Source organism: Lissotriton vulgaris, chromosome 4_1, assembly GCF_964263255.1.
Source record: "Lissotriton vulgaris chromosome 4_1, aLisVul1.2, whole genome shotgun sequence".
In the NCBI taxonomy this organism is placed as follows: Eukaryota; Metazoa; Chordata; class Amphibia; order Caudata; family Salamandridae; genus Lissotriton; species Lissotriton vulgaris.
Window position 1 is genome coordinate 1,864,573,576 of NC_141691.1, and position 25,660 is coordinate 1,864,599,235.

At 50.6% G+C, this 25,660-nt stretch overlaps 1 protein-coding gene across 1 annotated transcript in view; it reads left to right on the forward strand.

Annotated features, from left to right (window-relative positions):
• The first annotated feature begins 6,227 nt into the window (after positions 1-6,227).
• The window catches only part of SACK1A (scaffolding CK1 anchoring protein A), a 66,547-nt gene continuing 47,114 nt past the window's right edge, over positions 6,228-25,660 (forward strand). The window contains exons 1-2 of the mRNA XM_086966173.1: positions 6,228-6,967; positions 15,081-15,248. Of these exons, the coding sequence (XP_086822299.1) occupies positions 6,488-6,967; positions 15,081-15,248 (648 nt within the window). The 5' untranslated portion in view covers positions 6,228-6,487. The remainder of the gene's footprint in view (positions 6,968-15,080; positions 15,249-25,660) is intronic.

The following is a 25,660-nucleotide window of genomic DNA, read 5'->3' on the forward strand; positions in this document are numbered from 1 at the left end:
TAGCCTTGTTGATGCTTGTTTTCCTCCCCGCCTCTCTCCTCGCCCCGTTTACTGTGCAGCTCGCCTAACTCGATCTTGACTGCACAGAACATATTTATTTAAAAGCAGGGCGACTAGTTTTGTGACAGGAACGTGCAAGGATGCGCACGCTGCATGTTCTCTTTTGTTAAATAAATGTTAGGCTTGTCTCCCTGTCCCGTGTTTGACCGCCCCCACAACCCCACCGTAATTGCTGTTTTTTTTTTCTTACAGCGCACAAACTACTCTTTTTTTTGTTTTAACAACCAGTCATGGCGGCCGCTCGTCTTGCTGTACGCCAGTTGTCCAAAAATATGCCTTGATGTTAATAAACCATTTCATTCCACTGATATTTTGAAAACCAAGTTTACATTACGATGTGGGGAAACAAATATGGGGAACACGCTTTTCCGTAGCTTTCAGTAATTGCTTGTCTCTCCCCTCTCCGCCCCCGTTCCGCCCCCTCCCCTTCCCGCCGTGTCGCATTTCTCCTCCCCCCTCCCCTCTCTTCCCCTGCCTGCCTGCCGCTAGCCTTGTTGATGCTTGTTTTCCTCCCCGCCTCTCTCCTCGCCCCGTTTACTGTGCAGCTCGCCTAACTCGATCTTGACTGCACAGAACATATTTATTTAAAAGCAGGGCGACTAGTTTTGTGACAGGAACGTGCAAGGATGCGCACGCTGCATGTTCTCTTTTGTTAAATAAATGTTAGGCTTGTCTCCCTGTCCCGTGTTTGACCGCCCCCACAACCCCACCGTAATTGCTGTTTTTTTTTCCTTACAGCGCACAAACTACTCTTTTTTTTGTTTTAACAACCAGTCATGGCGGCCGCTCGTCTTGCTGTACGCCAGTTGTCCAAAAATATGCCTTGATGTTAATAAACCATTTCATTCCACTGATATTTTGAAAACCAAGTTTACATTACAATGTGGGGAAACAAATATGGGGAACACGCTTTTCCGTAGCTTTCAGTAATTGCTTGTTCCTTTCATGTTTTATGCACGACTTTTTAAAACTTTTTTTTTTTTTTACTTTTGTACCGGCACTCCAAAGGTATCACAGCGCTCGCTCGCAACCGGTTCCCTCGCTTCAAAGACGCTCGCTCCAGCCATTACATCGGGATCCTCGTCATTGCCCTGTTCTGCCTGACCCCTCCACCCGTGCTAATTAATTACAGGCATAACGGGGTCAGCATTTTGGTGAAGGCAAAGGTATCCATTGTATATGGAGGGCGCTCTTTTTAGATGAGTATTGAGTGGCAAATTGTCCCCAATAACTTAGATGTTTCTGCTGATGAGACAAAACAGATTTCATTTCGAGCGACATTGACACCAAGTGAGGAGCCGTCTGGTTTGCATTTTTTTACAGCGCAAACACGGCCCGAAGGTATTTCTGCAGAAACATACGGTACAATAAATTGCTCACTCACTCACCCTCAACCCCTCCCCCTCGACCCCTCCCCCTCAACCCCTCACCCTCACCCTCACTCACCCTCACTCACCCTCAACCCCTCACCCTCAAACCCTCACTCACCCTCAACCCCTCACCCTCAACCCCTCACTCACCCTCACTCTCACTCATCCTCACTCACCCTCAACCCCTCACTCACCCTCACTCACCCTCAACCCCTCACCCTCACTCACCCTCACCCTCAACCCCTCACCCTCACTCACCCTCAATGCCTCACCCTCAATCACCCTCAACCCCTCACCCTCACCCACCTTCACTCACCCTCACCCTCACTCACCCTCACTCACACTCACCCTCACCCACCCTCAACCCCTCATCCTCACTCACCCTCAACCCCTCATCCTCACTCACCCTCAACCCCTCATCCTCACTCACTCACCCTCAACCCCTCCCCCTCCACCCCTCCACCTCAACCCCTCACTCTCACCCTCACTCACCCTCACTCACCCTCAACCCCTCACCCTCAAACCCTCACTCACCCTCAACCCCTCACCCTCAACCCCTCACTCTCACTCATCCTCACTCACCCTCAACCCCTCACCCTCAACCCCTCACCCTCACCCTCAACCCCTCACCCTCACTCACCCTCAACGCCTCACCCTCAATCACCCTCAACCCCTCACCCTCACCCACCTTCACTCACCCTCACTCACCCTCACCCTCACCCACCCTCAACCCCTCATCCTCACTCACCCTCAACCCCTCATCCTCACTCACCCTCAACCCCTCATCCTCACTCACCCTCAACCCCTCACCCTCACTCACCCTCAACCCCTCACCCTCACTCACCCCCACTCACCCTCAACCCCTCACCCTCACTCACCCTCACCCTCAACCCCTCACTCACCCTCAACCCCTCACCCACCCTCAACCCCTCACCCTCAATCCCTCACCCTCACTCACCCACACTCACCCACACTCACCCACCCACCCTCACTCACCCTCACCCTCACTCACCTTCACCCTCACTCACCCTCAACCCCTCACCCTCACTCACCCCCACTCACCCTCAACCCCTCACCCTCAACCCCTCACCCTCCCTCACCCTCATACACCCTCAACCCCTCACTCACCCTCAACCCCTCACCCTCACTCACCCTCAACCCCTCACCCTCAATCCCTCACCCTCACCCACACTCACCCACACTCACCCACCCTCACTCACACTCACCCACACTCACACTCACACTCACCCACCCTCACTCACCCTCACCCTCACTCACCCTCACCCTCACTCACCCTCACCCTCACTCACCCTCAACCCCTCACCCTCACTCACCCTCAACCCCTCACCCACCCTCAACCCCTCACCCACCCTCAACCCCTCACCCTCACTCACCCTCAACTCCTCACCCTCAACCCCTCACTCACCCTCACTCACCCTCAGCCTCACCCTCACTCACCCTCAACCCCTCACCCTCACTCACCAACCCTCAACCCCTCACCCTCACTCACTCACCCTCAACCCCTCACTCACTCACCCTCAACCCCTCCCCCTCGACCCCTCCCCCTCAACCCCTCACCCTCACCCTCACTCACCCTCACTCACCCTCAACCCCTCACCCTCAAACCCTCACTCACCCTCAACCCCTCACCCTCAACCCCTCACTCACCCTCACTCTCACTCATCCTCACTCACCCTCAACCCCTCACTCACCCTCACTCACCCTCAACCCCTCACCCTCACTCACCCTCACCCTCAACCCCTCACCCTCACTCACCCTCAATGCCTCACCCTCAATCACCCTCAACCCCTCACCCTCACCCACCTTCACTCACCCTCACTCACCCTCACTCACACTCACACTCACCCACCCTCAAACCCTCATCCTCACTCACCCTCAACCCCTCATCCTCACTCACCCTCAACCCCTCATCCTCACTCACCCTCAACCCCTCACCCTCACTCACCCTCAACCCCTCACCCTCACTCACCCCCACTCACCCTCAACCCCTCACCCTCACTCACCCTCACCCTCAACCCCTCACTCACCCTCAACCCCTCACCCACCCTCAACCCCTCACCCTCAATCCCTCACCCTCACTCACCCACACTCACCCACACTCACCCTCACTCACCCACCCTCACTCACCCTCACCCTCACTCACCTTCACCCTCACTCACCCTCAACCCCTCACCCTCAACCCCTCACCCTCCCTCACCCTCAACCCCTCACCCTCACTCACCCTCAACCCCTCACCCTCACTCACCCTCAACCCCTCACCCTCAATCCCTCACCCTCACCCACACTCACCCACACTCACCCACCCTCACTCACACTCACCCTCACTCACACTCACCCTCACTCACCCTCACTCACCCTCACTCACCCTCAGCCTCACCCTCACTCACCCTCAACCCCTCACCCTCACTCACCCTCACTCACCCTCAACCTCATGCTAAAGATTTACAAAAAAACCCATAAACAATTCTAAAAGCACTAACTCTAATGCTGCGAGACCTATTGCATTTCTAATGCTTGTTTGGTTTGTAGTATCTAAATGCAATAGAACTGTAGTTAACGTGGATAGCTCAGTGGGTTACTGCCTTTGTCACAGAGATCCTTTGATACATAGGACAGTGTGATCAAAGACGTGTATACAAACCAGAATGGTATAATTAGATTTTTTTTTTGTATTGCTAGTTAGTTCGAATTTTCCCAGTATTTCATTATTCTAATGTTGCAATACAGAGTTTGGGCAGATATAATTTCTAATCAGTACAGCCAACCACTGGGGTATGCTTTAAATCATGTGTTTGTGGTTCTCCAGACCCAACCCTCTTAATACATATTGCCCAGCAGCATGGATGAGATGTGATTCCTACATCTGGTAATCCTCATTAGTTTATGTGACATTCCCTATAGGCTGATTTGGATACTTTTATGAATCATTGTGTCTGCATAATGTGTGTGTGATGTACAGTACTGTGATACCCTACACTACGAGTAGCGCTATACAAGAAATAAAATGCATATGAGAGAGGGGCTATGGAGTGATGATGGGCTCTGTTGGAGGGTGGCAATGAGGGAATCCGAGGGGGCATCATGAGGGGTGGAGATACGGAGAGATGGAAGGCACTGGTGGAGGTTGTTTGTGAGGGAGTCTGAAGAGGAGGTCATGGGGGAGGGGCTTTGGAGTGATGAGAGGCACTGGTGGAGGGTGGTAGGAAGGGATTCTGAGGAGGAGGTCATAAGGGGGAGTTTCTTTGGAGTGATGAGGGGCACTGGTGGAGGGGTAGGAAGGGAGTCTGAGGAGGAGATCATGAGGGGGTGTTGCTTGGAGTGATGATGGGCACTGGCGGAGGGTGGTAGGGAGGGACTCTGAGGAGGCGGTCATGAGGGGGGGTTGCTTTTGAGGGATGGGCACTGGTGGAGGGTGGTAGGGAGGGAGTCTGAGGAGGAGGTCATGAGGGGAAGAGGCTACGGAGAGATGAAGGCCAGTGTTGGAGGATGGCAATAAGGGAATCCGAGGAGGGGGAGGTCATGGGGAGGAGCTACGGAGTGATGAGGGGCACTGGTGGAGGGTGGTAGTGGGGGAGTCTGGGAGGAGGGTGGCAATGAGGGAATCCGATGAGGTCATGGGGGAGGTGCTTTGGAGCGATGAGGGACACTGGTGGAGGGTGGCAGTGAGGGACTCAGGAGGAGGTCAATGGGGGGAGGGGTTATGGAGCGATGAGGGGCACTGGTGGAGGGTATTTGTGTGGGAGTCTGAGGAGGTGGTCATGGGGAGGGGCTTTGGAGCGATGAGGGACACTGGTGGGTGGCAGGTAAGGAGGGAGTCTGATGAGGAGGTCATGACTGAAAGGGGCTAAGGAGAGATGAAGTGCACTGTTGGAGGGTGGTAGTAAAGGTGTCTATCGAGTAAGAGGTCAGTGGTGGGACACCAATAAATACTTTTGCACCGGCGCTATAATAGACCCTGTAATGTTTTTGCTTATTTAATTAGCAGTTGGGTCATTAGGGCCACTGTGTAACATAGTTTAAAGTGTGTGCTAATTATATTTACTCTTATATTCAGGTTTTCAGTTTGAAGGTGATTTTACAAATCTTTTTAGTGGGATTATGGAGAATGAAACCAGGTGGTGCCTGATATGGGGCTGGGGACCAAGGTTAGCTGTGAGTTAAGGTGCACGGTGGAGAGATTGTAGAAAATTGATGATCAGGCCTGGAAGGGAGTGTACGGCAGAGTCTGGGGTTAGATAGAGGTAATAATAAAGAGAGATTCTCTCTGAAGGCTGGCAACGAGGCAGGCTGAGTAGTGTTACTTGCCTGATACTCCCACCTCAGAAACCTCCTCTGCCCATCAAAAGGGCCTTACATGGGATCAAAACACTTTTTGAGAGTGTTAACGATTAGAAAGAGATTTGGAAAATAATGGAGGGCCCTGAATCTCCTGTTATCCTCTTCTATCACACGCAGGAGTACAGTTTTTTTTATTTGTAGGCTACCTCCAGAAGCGACACATTGAGCCCGCAGTGGCCCACCCAAATGCGCCCTTGGCCCACCCAAACAAAAATTCCTGGAGCCGGGCCTGCCGGGAAGCCTCGCAGAAGAAGCGCTGACGGATTCAGATACCTGGGATGATACGTTGCTGAATCACACGTGAAGCCCCGGGGCGGGTGGGCGTGTCACATACATGCCCTGGTGGGGCTGCGGCTTCCTGCCCAGCTGTAATCTGATCAGCTGTGCACAGGTGCCTCTGCGGAGCGGTCTGACAGGCTGCTCGCGCTCCGGGCGCTCACTCTGCGAAAGCCCTGGCAGAGCGCACACCACAGCAAGGGCTCGCAGTCACACTTTCGATTATTTGATGTCACTCTTTAGCTTAAGTGAAATTGATCAATCATAGGACGGTTGACTTTTTGGCCAATCTCTAAGCTGAATTGACAGCAGCGTCTTATGAGTTAGGGTTTTTGTTTTAATAGTTTTGTTATTAGGCCAACATCAAACTCTGTGCAAGGCAGAGTAGAGTGTGTTGCGTTAGTTGCTTGTGCACTTGGGCCATGAACAGGTCGAAGCACTTCGGGAAGATCCGCAAGCGCCTCGAGGAGGCCAAGAACCAGTGGAGCCGTCTGGCCAAGGTGGACTTCAGCCACAACGAGAGCGCGCGCCTGGCCACGGACGCGCTGCTGGACGGTGGCGCCGAGGCCTACCGCCGCGCGCTGCAGGAGGAGGGCGAGGTGGACTTCCTGTCCCCGGCCGAGGCCGCCTACATCGCGGAGCACGCCCGGGAGCCCAGCTGCTGCGGCGAGGGCCCCGGGCCCGAGGAGGAGGCGCGGGGCGCGGCCGACGCCCGCTCCGAGGGCACCCGCTACCCCATGAACAACTCGGAGAAGGGCAGCGAGCCGGCGCTGCTGCACCGCTACGGGGCCGACGAGAAGCCCTACCTGAAGGACAAGTCCTCCACCACCGTCTACTTCCAGGGCGACAAGGCCAACAGCCTGCGGGAGATCGTGCGCCGCTGCATCCACAGGACCACCCAGGTACATCTGCGCTCAGGCCGCGCACTGCGCTCACACAACATGCATGCATACATACATACATACGGGAATACTACCCAGGTACGGCTGCGCTCACGCCGCGCACTGCACCACATGCATGCATACATACACACGAGCATACTACCTAGGTACGGCTGCGCTCATGCTGTGCGGGCGTTTGCGTACTGCGCGTACCACATACATACACACAGACATACTTTGGTGCACACACCACCCGGCATCTGCTGCTCACACGCTGCGCTGGCCTTTGCGCACCGCACGACATGCATACACCCGGGATACTCTGGTTCACACACCACACGGCATCTGCTGCTGCATACTTTGGTGCATACACCTCCCGGGATCTGCTGCTTCTCACACTGCGCAAATGTTTGACTGTGCAAGCACCAACCTGCACGCACCAGAAAGGGGTTCGGTTGCCCACATACAAACGGGCTACACTGTTGCCCAGTCACACACCAGCGACCACCCGACAGCTGCTGCCTTTATCCCACTTACTCACACCTGTTATTGGTCAAATCACACGTGTTTTTCGCACTCGGCAGGCCACACGAGTAAACTCTGTTGAACGTCTCACACAGCCTTCCACCGCTGCGCACAACAGCCAGGTACCGGCTGCTTCTCACACCGCGCAGAGGTGTGCACTGTATATGCGTAATTAGAAGGACTCACTGCTGCGCATCTCACCCCAGAATACCCTGTTACAGACACCACAGACAGAACAGAAACGACAGCTGCTCACGCCGCGCAGTGACTACTTGCTGAACATACTACGAAGAAATGCCTTATTGCACATGCACACACCAATCACTCACATGGAATAGCTCCTGGCTGCCCTGATAGACCCGGATGCTACACACATCACGCAGCTGGAGGCCACACACTGCAGAGAGACCCCAGAGGATCCCCACTGCCGACAACATACAAAACCCCCTACTTACACACTTCTTCTGCCCACATGTAAGTACCCCAGCTGTAAATAGCACTTTTGGACGAGCTGCGGCATCCTCCATACAGGGACCCCCACTGCACGTGCGGCCCCAGGGCTGTCACTGAACACCTACTGCAGAGAAAGACCTCTGTGAGCAGCACACACCATGCAGGGTCTGTTTCTACACTCCCCAGGGACAGACCTCGTCCATCACGCACATCCCATGAACCTGCAAAAGACCCTGCCAATCAAAACACCCTGTTGCCCAAACCGAAATATTCGTTTGGGGTTACTTTAAATGCCATATGTCCAGTCCACTAAGAAATGTATGAATATGTGCGGTCTGCTCCTTTGACAGCAGCGCTATCTGCTGGTTGGATTCGAACCGGCGTCTTACAGGAGAAACACAGATCTCTACAACAGGTGCATATACCCACCGAGTTCTCTTACCATCAATCACGTGTGATAAACATCAGGCGTCAGCGGCAGACAATGTGGACGTGACGCGGGGACAGAGGGATCCCGAGGGCTTTGTGGAAACACAATGCGAGCGATCACCGCCGCTTTACCGCCTCCCGGCGAGGCATTAGCGGGCGCACACGCCCTCTGACTGGGCAGAGTGGAGGCCGTGAACTCCTCACACCGAGCTGCCGCCGCCTCGGGGCCCGCATCGTGGCCCATTCTGAGCCAAACGAGCTCGGCCACTTCACCGCCATGACTCACTGAAAGGAACAGGAAATGCGACAACCGTCAGCGCTGGGACTTTTCATCCCCAGGTTAAAATCTGTCGCTGTTTGACGTCCTGCACACGGAGGCGTGAGAATGTTGAAAACCCACATATACAAAGGTTTTGGGGCCTGGGACAACACTGTTTTGGGGGGGCCTAAACTGAACAGGTTTAAATGTAGGATTCAGTTTTACCTATTTCATGGCCAGGTCACTGACAGGCACGCTCGTCCCAATTGGAAATGTGTTTACATCTAATATTCAAGGATAGTGACGTCACGTGTGTTTTCAATGTTGTACGACATCAGGAGCTCACCGACCTTACTGTAAATAATCACTGTGACACTCTCACATTTCTTAACTGTGAGGTCCTGTTTTGAGCGCAAAGAAACTTTTATGTGGGTGTTGCATGAAACAAACATCACATTTCTCTGCAAAATGTCCGTAATAAACTTACACTTCAATCACATTAAAAATAAATGAAAGAAAAAGGATATTTAAAACCATCTGCTTTAGAATGATTCAAGGTCATCAGTGCAAGAACAGAGCTGGCTCTATCCGGGCCTCCCTGAAAGTCTGGGGCCCTGGGCCGGAGCCCACTTTGCCCAGGCCTTAAAATGTCTCTGACAAACAGATGTAGTCTGAACTGTCCAACATATCAACGCATACCAATGCTAACTTAGCAACATTGTGTTATCTTCTGCTAATTACTTTATCACTAAAACATGTTAGCAATAATAGCGTGTCCTTGCCCGAGGAGCATTCAGTGCGCTCAGTGGCGTAGCGGGGGGTGGTGTGCCCCGGCCGGCATGAATTTTGGGGGCAGTGGCCACTCTTTCCTGTGGCTGTCACCGCAAATTCAGGAATTCCCAGCACCCCACTCCCCTCTCCAACCTGCGGCCATCGTGAGGGATCGCCAGCACAGCCGCTCTTACCTGCCGCCGTCGTGGGGCGGCAAACTCAGGGGCCGCCACGGGCAGCCAAAGGTCCAGCTACGTCACCGAGGGCACTTTATTGGCTGCAGAGTGAGATTTCAAACCAGAGGAAAAGCACACGGTGCGTAGAAGGAAATGTATCTGGTGCGGCACCAGCCAACACAGTGATTCCATCAATTTTTGTCTTTACCCTACTCCACACAGAGACCAGCAATATGCAACTCTGAATTGTGCTGCTTCAAGAGGGGCGGTCGCTCCTAAACTATCGGCCAGGTCCCCCCCAGAGGCGAATGCTACCTAGTTTCAGACTATTTTGATCTCACAAGTGAGGTAAAGTTTGAGTCCTGCCCACAGTGAGCACAGGACCCCCGTCTGAGCATACCTGTTGTTCTTAGAGCATCCGTGAGAAAACGAAGGCCTGATTTATGTCATAGTGGTTGAAAGCTTTATTCGATATCTTACAAGCAGTAGAAGTATGTCATACATTTTAAAAGGTAACATTTTAGGGAACTCCCTGAGATAAATTAGCTAAAAAAGAATTAAATCGATATAGTCAATCTATTGCAACGAATCAACCAAGAACGTTTTAAAAATTTGGAGACACCACAAACTATAAGTGGAGAGGTATCAGTCAATAAAATTCGGAGAGCCACCGAATGCATGCGTGTTCCCAGGCGTTTGAAGAGGGGTTTCAACCAGTATCTCCTTGTCATAGTGGCATGTATACTCCTTTGCAATGGTAACAGAGTATACACACCACCAATATGAACGTCTGGTCGTCCCATTTAAATGTGGGAGGACATTCAGTCTGCCCGCAGTGGAGACTACTCTGTCTTAGCTATGGCCAAACTTCTCAGACGGCCCTGGGGAGGAAGGGTTGTGGGAGAAATGGCTACATGTCCACCCACCCAATTTAGATGGGCAGTCATGTAGTCATTTTTTACTGTTTCTTGTGGTGGTAACAAACTTCCATTGTGAGGGCAGCATTATATTTCTTCTGTTCAAAAAGAAAATGCTGCACCCCCGTTGCACAGAGTAATGTGCACTGGCAGGAACCTCAGTCCGATGGTTCCTGGCAATGCTTTTATAAATGACCGCTTGATTGGCAGCCATTTATAAATTAGGTGGTAGCCTCTCCACCATGGAGATGGAGTCATTTACTCCATACCCATGGCGGAATGACGGCCGGCCCACCTAAATACATATCAGGCCCTTAAACAGTGAATGCTGGAAAGCTTGAATTAATTCCAGTTACTTGGGCGCATTCCAGACCAGCTATGCTGCGTCCATTCTGCTGCTCCAGAGAGACCAGCCAATAGACTCGATTCACTCGAACAGCCAAACAGGGTCCTCTAGAGAGGACCACTAAGCAACATCAGACCAGTGTCAGCCTATTTGGGCCACATTTCCCTAGAATCACACAATGTTTTGTGTAAACACCAAATCAAAGATAAGCGCACAGGTGTTTTAGTTCCAAGTTTAGCAACTTGGCCATAACATGACATATTCTTCTGGACTGCACACACTCCTCCTCCTCAGAGTCAGTCCCCGCTGCACACACCACTCTCCATCCTCCTGCACACATCGCCTGCAGCCCCTTCCTTCATGCACTATCCGGGAGTCCTTGCTACACACACTAGCCTGGGATACTTTCCCCTTTCACACGTCCCCTGTAATATTCCAGCTGTCCACACCACCTAGGGGGCCCCTTGCTTCATAGACCATTAAGTGACCTCCTGTTGGGAGCCTAGGGAGCAGATGTTGGCAGAAGGATGGGGGAAGGGGTGGCATTGATAGGAGCAGGCGTTATTGTGTGTTTGGGACTCAGCAAACACTGCATTGAAGGAGAGGGGCACAGTCACCCCCACACCTCAGTGTATCCCCTTCCGCTGGGGTTTGGGACTCACCAAGTAGCCATTTCAGCAAAGACAGCCCAACACGTCTATTCAACACAACCAGGGCATACATTTCCTGCACATGCCCTGTGTACGGGAGGTCAAGGGTCAAACTTTGCAATGACCAACCAGGACACAGCGAGTATCAATTAATCAATCAGGAGTTTGTAAAGCGCGACTACTCCCTCGTGATGGTCTCAAGGCGCGGTAATGCTGCTCACTGTGAATACATATATATCGCGGGCAGCTTGTTTAGTCCACTGACGCCACTCATTGTTATTCCCATTATTAACATGATATGAGCACGCTCATTATTGTAATAACCTTGGCTGTGTAACACCTGTCCCTGCTTCAACAATAATAATTCTCACTGTAGTTTTGATTATAAATGACATAGTATCGTTGACAAGAGTGCCCCACTAGTAGTATTATTACTAGCAGCAGTATTGTGCTTATTGTCTGCTGATTGCAGTGGTATTCACTCGTCCCTATGTAACAGGGATACTAAATATACTACATATAATAATAACAGTATTACTATGAATATCATTATAAGGAGCTGCTGTAGCCCTTGTAACAGTTCTAATAATCGCGCCCTGTGCAAACCCAAATACATAACAGTTTAATTGCTGCTACTTCAGTTTAAAACAAAAGCATGCGTCGTGGTATGCATGGAACTATAGTAAAAGCAATTACAATAACTTAATATCATGCTGGCGCTTTCATTATCGTGGTGTTGCTTTTTGTTACAACAATAATAATAATAGAATTAATATTAGTAATAATAACTATAATGATATCATAGGAGACGGTGCAAAACAGTTGCAGCCTCAGCTTGTGCCCTGTACAAATCCAAATTGCACACAAGTATAATAACTATTATTATAGTTTGAAATAAAAACCTACATTACGGCCTGACTATCACAATAATAAAAGCAATGCTAACTCTTATTGTTATGCTGTTCAAGTTCACAGATAGGATTTGGCGCATGGGTTTTCCTCTCTGCTCCCTATGCCCGGCGCGCTGGCTCTGCGGCAGGGCGTGTGATCTTGGGTACATCGACCAGTCTCTCCGTGATCCCGAGCCGCCTTCATGCACGCTCACGCTGGAGAAATCACAGAGGCTGTTATGTGCATTACTCGCCCCTCACAGCCAGTAGATAGATAGCTGTCGAGGAGCTCATGGCCTCAACTGACTGACTGACGCCCGCATCCTTCCGGGGCCTCCTTCTCTGAAGCGTTGATGCGTTTAGAGAGCATTTATAGCTTTACAAATACCTCTCAGTAGTAAATCGCCAAGAGGCAACCTATATTAGCAGAAAGAGTAGTTTTCAACCTGCACGCCGGTATCAGAGTTTCACTAAAAGGGCCCCCGAGTAGCAATTCAGAATCTTGTTCTTGGTTCTTTAGCAGTTTGTTGAGTCCAGAGCTTAATCTATATATAAAAAAAAAATAGTGCATTGCCTCCATTTTTTTCTCCAAAGCCGCCGCCAGCGCCGCCGAATGTTGGCGCTGCCAAGGCTTCTTCGTCTTGATTCAACCTTATGTCTCTTTCTTCCGTCACTCCATATTTTCTGTCTCTTTTTTCACTCCAGCGGGTTCTTTTACATCGCAGTCTTTCATCTTGTGTCTCTGTTTTACTCTTTCTAGTCCCCTCTGTTCTCTCTTTAATTGCTTCCTCTTCCTTGCTTAAGGTGAAAGTCTGAAGACAAAACAGTCCCTCTGGTCCTAAAACGAGCAGCAGCGCCTGCACTCCCAGCCACAAATCAAGAACCAAGGCTCAGATTTACTAACGCTATAAAGCAACAGGAAGTGGTTTATGGTATTTAAAATCAAGCGCAAAAGATGTTTTGCCAGATTGTGTCCTGGAAGAGCGCCCTTTTCGCAGCACATCGCCACTTTCCGGCACAGAAAGCCTAGGTTTTGACATAAAACCCGATTTTTGAAGGCTGTTCCAGGGCTCCAGGCTTAGCTGCAAAACTTGAGGCCAGTGTAAATAAGGGAGCATGTGTCATTTTAAAATTAAAAAGCGACTCACTGAATGTGGGCTGCGGTGCACAGCTGTGGGAACCTTCTGCGTTTGTATAGACCTAGAGATGTGCACTTAAAGGGTACCATCCGGTACAGATCCTGGGCTATGCAGCTGACGCTCACCTCTGCACCCAGTGCCAGGCAGCCTAGTTTGAGTGCAAGCAGGGGGGATGACAGGCGCAGCAGGCACAGCTCAGTAGATACGGCTGTGTGCTGTGTTTCCTCCTTGTGCGACGCAGCACGTCTAATTTGGTTGCTGGCTGTGCTGTCTGCGAAAATAATAAACCTGGGTATAAAACTTTGCTTTGTACTTGTAAAGTAGGGCTCAAATTCCGTAATGGTTTCAAGATATTCTTTGAGTGTTTACAATTTAGGAGCATTGTACACATAATAGTCCCTTATTCTGCTTCCAGATGTTTATGTGTAAATATTTTCCTGCCAGGGATCAATCATGTTGTTCCTTAGCCTGCAGTTCATCTTTTGTTCTGCAGCACAGACCCAAGCCTCATTGTACACTGAAGATTCTCATAGTAAGGAGAACGTCTCAACCATTGAAATGCGGGGTCTCGTTGGACCAGATCACAGAAACCAGGATGCTGTCTGTAGAGAGGGCCTGGGGACATTTGATATTTGATATTTATTGGCATTTGTAAAGCGCTACTTTCGCTCCGGCGGGAGCATCTTGGCGCTGAGCATGCAGTTGATGCATGCTATGCAGGCACATGCACCGTTGATTTGACATATTTACATTATAGAAACCAGGATGCTCTAGGTAGAGAGTTGTGGGGGCTTGTAACTGTGACGTACTGTGCAGACATCTGCATGTTTGTTTGTTTTTTTTTAAAACTTATTTTGGTTACTCATATTTACAATTTGAGACACAAGGAAATAAAGTGATTTGCCCGAATAAACAAGTTTTAGCCAAGAGCTGTAACCCTGGCATCCATAGTCTAATGTCCACAGTGCAGCCACAAGATCACATCTCCTCCAGGTACTGATAGCAGTAGGGTGTATTTTGTCATTTCCATGTGTAAGTACAGTCCCAAAAGCATCCTTGAAAAATAGAGAAAAAGTTCATGCTGATTTGTTGCTAAACGAATTGGAAACACAATTCTGCCATGCACTTTAATGCAAGGGATTCCTTCATTCTTAGGTTGCGTCATCCATCAATTAAAACATGTGTCTGTCACCTATTAACATTTTCATCTACCTGTCACACAAAATATTTTGCCTGGTTTTAAACATGGGTGGCTTGTCTGAGGGATAAAGTCCTGGCAGATAACTAGGTAGCCACCAATCAATACATCGACTGTGAGGTTCTGTTGAGGTTGCATGGTCTTTTGGTAAGGTAATAGGATATTTTGGTTGCCAAACAAAAGTTTTGATCAGAGAATAATAAAACAGTATTGTGAAATCCTAAAATATCACATAAAGTGTGAAGTTTGGAGAGTTGGTTTTACCAAGAGTTGATATTTGCCGCTACCACATATAACAGTGCGTTGCATCTTCTGTATGTGTTCTGCAGTTTCACGCCAACTACTTGCATATGTCCATAACCATCTCTCTTATTGTTTCAGGCCCTCGCCATCATAATGGATGAATTCACCGATGCTGAGATCTTCTGCGACGTGCTGGAGGCGGCAAACAAACGCAACGTTGTTGTCTACATATTACTGGACCTGAGCAATATTAAGCTCTTCACAGATATGTGTGAAAAGTTGCAGATCAGGGACATTCATCTCAAGGTATGTCCAGAGAATAATGAATATGATTAAAACATATAAAAATGAGTTGACGTGCTCGACTCCTGCACGTCCAGTTCATGGAGGGTGGTCTGTGAAGTCATCAGTGGGAGGCTTCTCATGCCAAGGCCGTCTTAGGGTGATGAAATAGACATCAGAAAGACAGTAAATGGAGCCTATGTGACCACCAAACAAACTGAAACAAGCAGGTTGTGGCTGGCTGTGCGCAACCAAAGATGTGTTTCAGTAGTCAATGCTGCGCCAAAGAGGCTGTGCCATTGACTCCTATAGATGAGGACCATATAAGCTCTAGGGATGAAGAAACCAACTGCATCATGGCATTAGTGCCATCCGGTGAGCTTTGTTGACATTATAGCAGGACCTTTGTATGTCACCTCTGCCCCATAGGTAATATACCATCAGTAGTGGAGCTGTCATATTTCTAGCTATCTTTTAAGGAAAGGTCTTCTTTTATTACAGACACAGGGAAATAGCTCATAGTGATTGAATGTAGGGAATGAGGAAGTTTACCATGCCCCAAATCTCCTGGGTCCAATACAAGTAATCTTGCTTTGCCTCCCAAGTCCCAACTTTTTTTTTTTTTTTTTTTAAATTTTTGAAAACCTTTATTTGAGAGCACGACACACAGCTGTTTAGCCCAACATCCCAGAGGCAGGGCAGCAAAATATGAAGAAGGTCAATAGTGTGCAACATTAGAAACATAATCATCAAAGGTTAATTTTATAATAGAGAGACAACAACTGGCGCCCGTAGGCGCGAAAGTGGCAAGAAGCAAAAAGTGTGTGACGCTGGATGTCCGGGGATGGGCAGGGAATAAGGCAGGAATACTATCAAAAAAGGAAGAACACAGGATAGGATCGAGGGAGGTGGGGGAGGGCATCAGGAGAAATAAACACTTCGAAGCTCAGTTGGCGTCACAGGTCAGGGCAATGCAGCATCCTGCTGGTCAATCGGTTCAGGCGGTTGGCACACACCCCCCCTATAGTCATTCCATGCTCCCCAGACTTTCATCCAATTCCGTGGCCTCCCTCTGGCTACATAGACTGTCTTTTCCCTAAGCATGCACCAATCCATGTTGGCCTTCCACTGCACCAGTAGAGGGGCCGTAGTAGCGCCCCACCGCTGGGCTATGTCCCTCTTCGCCACCATGTTCCCAAGGGTAACCCACCTAGTCTGCCCGACATTATGATCGGACGGTTCCCAGACATTCAGGAGGCACCGACGGGCCTCCGCATGGGAAGCCACGCCAGTAACCTCCGCCATCACGCGGTGGATCCTCCTCCAATAGGAGGCGATCACCGGGCAATCCCAGAGGATATGTAGGAAGGTGGCAGGAGCCCCACACCCTCTGCGGCAAAGACCATCCGGGGAGAAACCCATGCGCATCAATCGGGGCCCAGTCACGTACACCCGGTGAAGGATCTTAAACTGTACGAGGCGAAGACGGGAAGAAATGGCAACCTCCTTAGGAGAGGAAACCGCACTTTGCCAGTCCTCGTCGTCCAGCTCAAGGCCATCCGCCACCCACTGATCTCTCAGGCCAAGGAGGAGGTCTGTGCGTACATTTAGCAGCTTCTTGTATGCAAGGGAAATCGCACTGTCCGGCACATGCCCATCTAGGATCCTGTCCTCCAGCGGGGAACTTTCAGGAATGACGCCATCCGGCGGGGAGGCCGAGAGCAGCGCATGTCTCAACTGTGCATAACGGAAGAATTCCGTCGCGCCCAGCTGGTACTCAGTCTGTAGCTGGGGGAAGGTCTTAATCAAACCCCTAGAAATCATGTCCTCAACTCTGCTGATGCCAATGAGGTCCCATTTGTCAAAACCTTTGGTGTGCCATAGCCTACCCAGGATGTCGGAGTCAAAGAGGGGAGTGAACTTCGTGAGCCTGCCCTGCCATCCCTGCGCCTTGGTAACCGCTTTCCAAATGCGAACCGCCGTGCGGGTAGGGCCAGTCAGTTTGCGGTCAAAGGACTTGGAATATAGGGCACGGTAATAGTTCCCGCCGCCCATCAGCCACCTGTCCATGGCATATCCAGGGTTCTCCACTGGGCCGTAAAAACCATGGTTCAGGGCAGCGAGCTGCGATGACCAATAGTACCGGCGCACGTCTGGGAGGGCTATGCCCCCGTCATACCAAGGAAGCGTGAGTTTGTGGAGGGCCACACGGGGGCGGCCCTCCCAAAGGAGATTACGAAGAAGGCCGTCGATGTCGCGGAAGTATCGGGCCGGGACAGGGTCTTGCGTATTCTGTAGTACATAAAGGAATCTGGGAAGTGCCATCATCTTAAAAAGGGCAGCACGGCCCAGGAGAGAGAGTGGCAGGTGGCGCCAGCTTTCGACGTCGCGTCGCAGCCGCTGAAGAGGAGGGAGCAGATTGTTGTCATATCGGAGCTTGGCGTTGCCGGATATGTATATGCCCAGATATTTAAAGCCGCGCGACGCAATCTGGATGCCGCAGCCCCCGGGGAGGCGCGGGGTATCCCCTTTGAGGACATAGAGGGACGATTTGGCCCAGTTAATAACCAGGCCAGAGTATCGCCCAAATAGTTTGATGACATCACAAGCCACAATAAGGGATCTACCCGGTGAAGACATGTACAGCAGGATGTCATCAGCGTATAGAGAGACCCTGTCCTCAAAGCCGGGGGCCCATTCGATACCTCTCAGGTCGGGGTGGGAACGCAGCTGTGCCGCAAGGGGCTCAAGAGCCAGGGCAAACAACAGGGGGGACAAGGGACAACCCTGCCTTGTGCCACGGCGCAAAGGGAAGGGCGCGGATAGGCGACCATTGACCGTGACGTTGGCTATCGGGTCCGCATAGAGGAGTTTCACCCAACTGATGAAGACCGGCCCGAATCCGAGTTCAGCCAGTACCGCCCATAAGTAAGGCCACTCCAGCGAATCAAAGGCCATGGTGGCGTCCAGGGACGCTAACACCGCTGGGTCCTTGAGAGTGTGGGCCCGGGCCATAACCCCATGAAGGCGGCGCAAGTTCAGGGCGGTGTTACGGTGGGGAATGAATCCAGATTGATCGGGATGCACGAGGTCGCTTATAACTCCAATCAACCGGTTAGCCAGGAGCTTGGCAAGGACCTTGGGTTCCACATTAAGGAGGGAAATAGGACGGTAAGAGCGACATACGTCCCGTGGTTTACCTTCCTTATGGATGACCACGATGGTGGCCAGTCGTTGGTCCAGAGGAAGGGAGCCTCTTTCAAAGGATTCAAGGAACATCTTGCGGAGATGCGGGGAAACCGCATCCGATCGGATTTTGTACAGCTCCACTGGAATACCATTGGGCCCAGAGGCCTTGCCTGAATTAAGGGAGCGGATAGCAAGGTCAATCTCGTCCGCGGTGATGTCCCTATCCAGGTCCTCTCTTTCTTCCTCGGAGAGACTGGGCAGGTCGATATCAGCGAGGAAGGTCGTAGTATCCGCCTCCGAGAACTCTGAGGCAGACTCGTAGACTCCGCGGAAGTAGTCCGCGAAGGAGTCCACAATGGCGCTGGGATCCGTAAGGATCGTACCGTCCTCACCAAGGAGCTCCGGTACCACTCGGCTGGCCATCTCTCTCCTATCGAGCCAGGCCAATAGTTTCCCAGCCTTATCGCCGACATCATAGATGCGGCCTTGCTGTTCCTTGGCGAGGACAAGAGCGGCATTAGTGGCCAAAGCCTGGTACTCCGCTTGCTTCAACGAGAGATTGTGGAGGGCCAGGGGGTCCGGGTCGGAGCGCAGCTGGGTCTCGAGGTGTAGCACCTCCTGCTCAATGGCCAGCATAGCCGAGTCCCTATCACGGCGGGTGGCCGCAATGAGTGCCTGGGCCTCTCCACGGAGCACCGTCTTAAAAGCCTCCCACAGTGTGACGGCCGACTCCACCGAGCCCACATTTTCGGTAAAATACAGGTCGATAGATTTAGCCAAAAGGGTGCGGGTCTTAAAATCGCGAAAATACCAAGGATTGACCGCTGCCGGGCGTTCCGACAGAGTCACGCCAAAGTCAAAGGATACCCATACCGGGGAGTGGTCGGAAATGCCTCGGGCAAGGAAGCGGGCCTCCGACACAGCTAGTGCGTCCGAGGCCAGCGTAAGAACATAGTCAATCCGCGAGAGACTCCTGTGCGCACCCGACAAGAAAGAGAATTGACGAAGCGTGGGGTGCAAAAGCCGCCACGTATCCACCAGCCCAGTAGAGTCTAGAAAGGACGGCAGCCACAGCTGTGGTCCACGTAGGTCGCGAGGCGGTTGGCGATCGAGGAGACCAGAGCAAACCGAATTAAAGTCGCCCCCCACTATCAGACGACCAGCCGGCATAGACAAAATGGCGCCACCAAGGTCTTGAAAAGTACTAGACTGCAGCCCTGGGGGGACGTACACAGACAACAACGTGAGGGAACGCCCTTCCCATCTCCCGGATACAGCGGCGTACCTCCCCCTATCATCTATCAAGGTGGTCACTATCTCTAAGGGAAGGGATGCGCGCATGAGAATCACCGCCCCCCTGGAGCCGGAAGAGAACCCCGAATGAGCCACCATTTTATAACCTTTGCGATTCAGGGCTTTACAGGCATTGCCCACCAAGTGCGTCTCTTGAAGAAGTACAACATCCGGCATATGCCGTTTAACCAGTTGAATAACCACCCCTCTCTTGATACGATCACCCAACCCGTTAACGTTCCAACTAAGAATTTTCAACACCCTACCCCTCATCCCTCCGCCGCCCGCCCCACCCATCACCCAAAGACACCTGCATCAATAAAAGTCCAGGATCACCATTGTCCATGTGCCACAAGAAAAAGGAAAAGAGAAACACACAACAAACCAAAACTGTACCCAACCAACCCCCCACCCTGCACCCCTGCGTTAGACTAAAAAGCCCTCCCAACCTGCAGTGTGCCTGTCGCCCCATTAACTATTCTACCAAAGACCCAGAGGAGGAAGGAATCACCGTGGAATCGTCCCGCCACCCACCATATAAGTAAAGGAGAGAATAATCACACCAAAGCAGTAGCCCGGCGGTCATTCGAGGCAAGGGTAGCCCCGGCTCCCAGTTCAGTCTTGCCGTTCCGCTCCGCCTGAGGCTCCTCCAACATCTTCCTCTCGCTCTTCCCGTTCTGGTGTTACAGTGTCCAGCCACTCGCTCACATTGTCCGGGTAGTCAAAAAAGTATGCGCGGCCCTTGAATTCCACACGGAGCTTCGCAGGGAATTGCATTGAGTATTTGAGACCCATGTCCCTGAGGCGTCTCTTAACTCCTGCGTAGCTCAGCCTTTGACGTTGCACCTGCCTGGTGAAATCCGGGTAAAAATGCACCTCTGCGTTTTGGTATTGTAGTGGCCCGTGCGATCTGGACGCCTGGAGGATCGCATCTCGATCCCTGAAGTTGAGCAGGCGCGCCACAATGGGTCGTGGCGTCGCCCCCGTTTTAGGTGGACCACCGGGCACACGGTGGGCACGTTCCACCGAAAAGAAATTGCTCAGTCCAGAGGGCGCCAGATGCGTCTTGACCAGTTCCTCCACAAAGAGGTCCGCCGCGCCATCTTCGGACCCTTCCGGAACCCCCACTATGCGGACGTTCTGCCGCCTGGCTCGCCCCTCAAAGTCCTCCAGCCGTTTCGAGAACTGCTCGGCAGTCGATCGTAGGTTCCGGACCTCCGTTTGCAGTTCAGAGACATCCGAGGTCAGACTAGTGGTCTTAATGTCCAGCGCTCTCACACGGTCGTTCGTCTTGCCCAAGTCGGTCCTGATTAGAGCAATATCAATGGCCATGGAATCCACCTTGTGAGACAGGATCTCGTGCTGGTGTTGTGCGTCAGCACGGAGGCTGGTGATGGCACCCATAATGTCCACCAGAGTAGGATCCGAGCCGTCCGGCGGGGCAGTAACTGAGGTGCCCTTGGAGACCGCACCCGACGTAGGTGGCGATTTGAGGTTAACATACCGCTCCATGCGGTTGTTCTGCGTCTGTGGTTTGCCACGACCACCTTTATTAGATGCCCTCTCCGGATCGCCTCTGCCCGCCATGTTGGGTCCACGAGAACAAAGGACCGGTGGTCTCAGGTCCGGGTCCACAGCCAGGAGTCAATCAGATCAGAAAAAACCCCCACTCAGGTCGACCAGGGCAAGGCCAGATCACAGCGTCTGCACCAAGGAGATGGCAGGCAAGGCCCTTTCAGTACGATCGAGCGAAGTGGCGAAGTGACGAAGTCCGGATGGACAATGGCACCGTTACGGAGCGGAGTTCAGCTCGACGTAACTTCGCTCAGGAGCCACCGATTTGGGATCCGATTGCAGCCCCCGCCTCAGCAGGCCGTCAGCTATACAGTGCCACCAACGTGGACCAGGATTCCAAACAGGATAATTGCGGTGGATCGGACGGTCCACGGAGCTCCGAGCTTACGCGGCCATCTTGGTCGCCCGCTAAGCTCCTCCCCAAGTCCCAACTTAATACCCACCTGCAACCATAGTCAGATCCAGAAGCCCTGCCTTTGAGGGCTCTCTACTCAATTGGTTGATGTAAAGAGTAAGCTCTAGGTCTTGCCTTAACATTGTTATGTTTCCACCAACCAGGAGTCCACTCTCAGGGAGATTACTAGAGTCTCTGTTGACATGTCACACCAAATGGATCACACACAGATCGGCAAGCCTGCGACAGTCCTCTCTAAGTGCATTGTAAATCTGGTGAAGTCTGCTAACTCAAATTGTTCGCAGTATTTACAGATGCATTCAAAAATATCCTGGGCGGGACATCCCTTTGCACATTTATGTTCTGTACCTTGGTACTTGCCAGAAAGGAGCAATCTTGGTGAGGGTGCACGACCTGCTGCTTTAGTTTCTGTGGTCAAAACCCAGCAGTGCTCTAGTGTGGACCACTAGCTCAAATGATCTTTTTCAGCTCCTTTCATGAGAAAAAGTAGATATCAAATTTCCACAGGCGCACACTGATTGGTAAGCCTATAACACCCCTCCCCAAGAACATCATGGTAGCTGCAGCGCAGAGCAACCTGTTTATCACATTTTTCTTGTGTTCACTGGTAAAAAAGCACAGTCACGGCTGAACATTCTTTTAGCTATGCGTGTCATACTTCTCTCTGGGTTGAATGACTTGCTGTCTTTTTATAGGTGTCATGTTTGCTGCCCGGCAGCACAGAAAGATGCACAGTTCCTGGTGAAAGGGCAGATGAGTCATCATCATCTCCCCCTCCCCCCCACACACACTATTGAATAGGAGTAATCGATGATCTTATATCGCCCTATGGGATACTTTGGTGCTGTCTGGAGACACTTGCATTAGTGCTATGGCAAAGTGTGATCAATCCAAACAACCAAGCCGTGGCAATATTTACCAAGCTGGTTCTCGCCATCTGCCCTAGCCAAAGTGTGCAAGAGCAACAAGGCAGAATCTGACCACAGGGCATATTAACAAGAGGGGGAGATCAAATTATCGCCGCTTTAGTACGTGTTTTCGGCCGAAAAGCGGCGATCATTTTATCACAATATTAGCAAGGACACACTAGCGTGTGTTTACGTGATTTAGCACCCGCTTTGCATCGCATCGTTAATGAGATGCAAAGTAGGCGTGCCTCAATAGACTACATGGGAAAATATCGCAAAGGCTGCTTTGCAATATTTACAACAATGCCCCGGCCGGCAAAGCGATAAACAAAATCGCGCTAACCGGCCATTAACGCTGGATTTTAACGTCTGCTAAAATCCAGTGTTAGGCATACTTTGCATGGGTGGTGTAATGTGAGGTTACGACCACAGGGTCGTATCAGCAAGGTCATCGCTGTTTTGCAGGGAACATCGCTTGTTTTCCTTCCAGCCATGTTGGGACATTTCCCTGCTATCGCTGGAATTTTCATCGCCAATGCGCTAAGTATTGTAAATACAGCGCTAGCTTGTCGATGAATTCCAGCTATAGCCAGCGATAGAAAAACTCGCACTAGGCGCGGCCAGCGATAATTATCGCTGCCGCTTCTTAATAAGCCCCCACATGCGGTGGTCAGTTCCTCTAAGCTCATTCAGCTCAACTCAGGCTCATGGGGGGCGTGGGGCTTTAGCACAAGGAGGCACAGCGGGCCATAGGGAAATTGAGCCTAGGGGTGGAGTCAAGGGTACAAACACGTGGAGAAAGAAGGAGTAATAGAAGTAAAGCGGGTAAGAATAAAATAAAAATAAAAACACCCAGATAAATAGTCCTGAATGTCAATCACGCACAAGGAGAGAACAGTGGCCGACATGGAAGTGAAATTGAGGTATTCTGTGGAAGGCAACGCTTAGGCTGATGAAAAGAGCACCTGACCCAGTGCCTGGCGACAGACACATGAACATTGGGTTTAAAACAGTTCTGCCACTACTTTTCAAGAAATGCTATCTACTACTAGGGCTCTAGTAATCAAAGAAACTATACAATCATTAAAGTAACCTTGATAAAAAGTAAAAATAACTGATTCGTAATATCAAGTTTTCAAATATTATGGGTTATCATGGCACAGTTCTAATTATAATTCCTTTTATTATCAAATAGGAAACAAATGAACGTTTCCTTGAACTGTATTAGCACGAATGCTTTTTTTAAAGTCCTTCTTAATAGACCACACACAACAAGCACTTGTTGTAAGGCCCCATTATCCACATCCTTCCGGTGTTTAGACCAAAAGGAGCCCGGCACAGCTGGAAACGGACAGCTTTTGATAGTAAATTTGGAAAAAAGCATGAGTTATGGGTCCAGTTGAGCGTGGTCGGTGGATTCCACCCTCTACGTCATCAAGCTGACATTTAGGGCTATATTATCCACTAAAGTGGGCTTCCAGGTCATCTGCATGGTTTATGTCTTTGACAAATTAATTGAACAACAGCTGGACAGCCAATGGACCCTCGCACGTCTAATCGCATTTTTTATTCTAGCAATTATTAGAGATAACGCACTAAAGTACTTTCATGGGTTTTGGAAATGTGAAATGGACACCAGAAACAATTTCCTGTCTCACGAGAAAAACCACAAACCAGTACCACAGCGCGTCATGTCACTGTCTGGAGGGCGACCATCCTCTGTCCTTCGCTACACACAACAACACCTCTCACAAGTACCACAGCGCTTTATGTCTCACGTGAACACCTCTTACAAGTACCACAGCCCTTCATGCCACTGTCTGGAGGGCGACCATCCTCTGTCATGGCTGCGCCCCTCTGGCACTTGCTACCAACCACTCTCTACTCCACAGAAGACACAGGTGGCCTAGAAGGCCTGTTTATTCCTTCAGTGAGATGCTTTTGTTAACCTCCCGCACTATGAGGCGCTTCGGTTCTCAGCACTAAGAGGCTGTGCACGTGACAAACATTACTCTTTACGAGTGCAACATATGGAACACACATTCCCTGAAGTAGAATTCCAGTTTTAGGCTTTACAGATCTTTTAAACTTTTTTTAAATGAATAATTTACATTTGTGAGAGGTTTACATTGAATATCTGCTAATCTCTGTGAACTGAGGGGTAAAATGGCTGTGTGTTTACTGTTAAGTAATATCTACAATCTTGTCCAGGCGAAAAATAGCATTAAAACAAATCTAAGCAGATGATACGTTTGCAAGTTGAAACACTGGCATGTAACTCCACCTTCTGTGCATTTTACATCTGTTCTTCGCACCCTGTTATATAAGTTGTGCAACTTCAATTAACGATGCAGGCTTTTCATGTGCAGGCATTGACCAGGATTACATTGTAAAATGCTAAGCATTGTTGAAATAATTACACAGAAGGAATATGTTTAGGGAAGCAGGGATTGTCCCTTCCAGTGCACATTAAACTGTTTCTTTTCACTAGGGAGAACTTCAGGAATGAGTAACACAGATGTTTGCTAGTATTGCCCAGCGCTGGCACCAGCAAGTAGGTCACCATCAGCATGTAGGGGTGGTGTTAGTGTGCATGACTGCCCCAGCCCAATTTACAGGATTGTCAATAGTGCATAGTTTACATTGATGTATAGAGTTCCGCCAGTATGACGAGTTGCTATCAGTGAGTGGCACTGCCATTAGTATGTAGGGTCACCATCAGTGTCTAACTGTGACACCAGCGGGTACAGCTGACATGAGTGTATGCATGACTGCCCCAGCGCAATGTACAGGATTGTCAATAGTGTATAGTTTATCTTAATGTATAGAGTTCCACCAGTATGACGAGTCGCTATCAGTGAGTGGCACTGCCATTAGTATGTAGGGTCACCATCAGTGTCTAACTGTGACACCAGCGGGTACAGCTGACATGAGTGTATGCATGACTGCCCCAGCGCAATGTACAGGATTGTCACCAGTGCATAGTTTATATTAATGCATAGCGTTCCACCAGTTGAGAGTGCTTATCTCAATGCTGCGGCCAGGCTCGTCTCTGG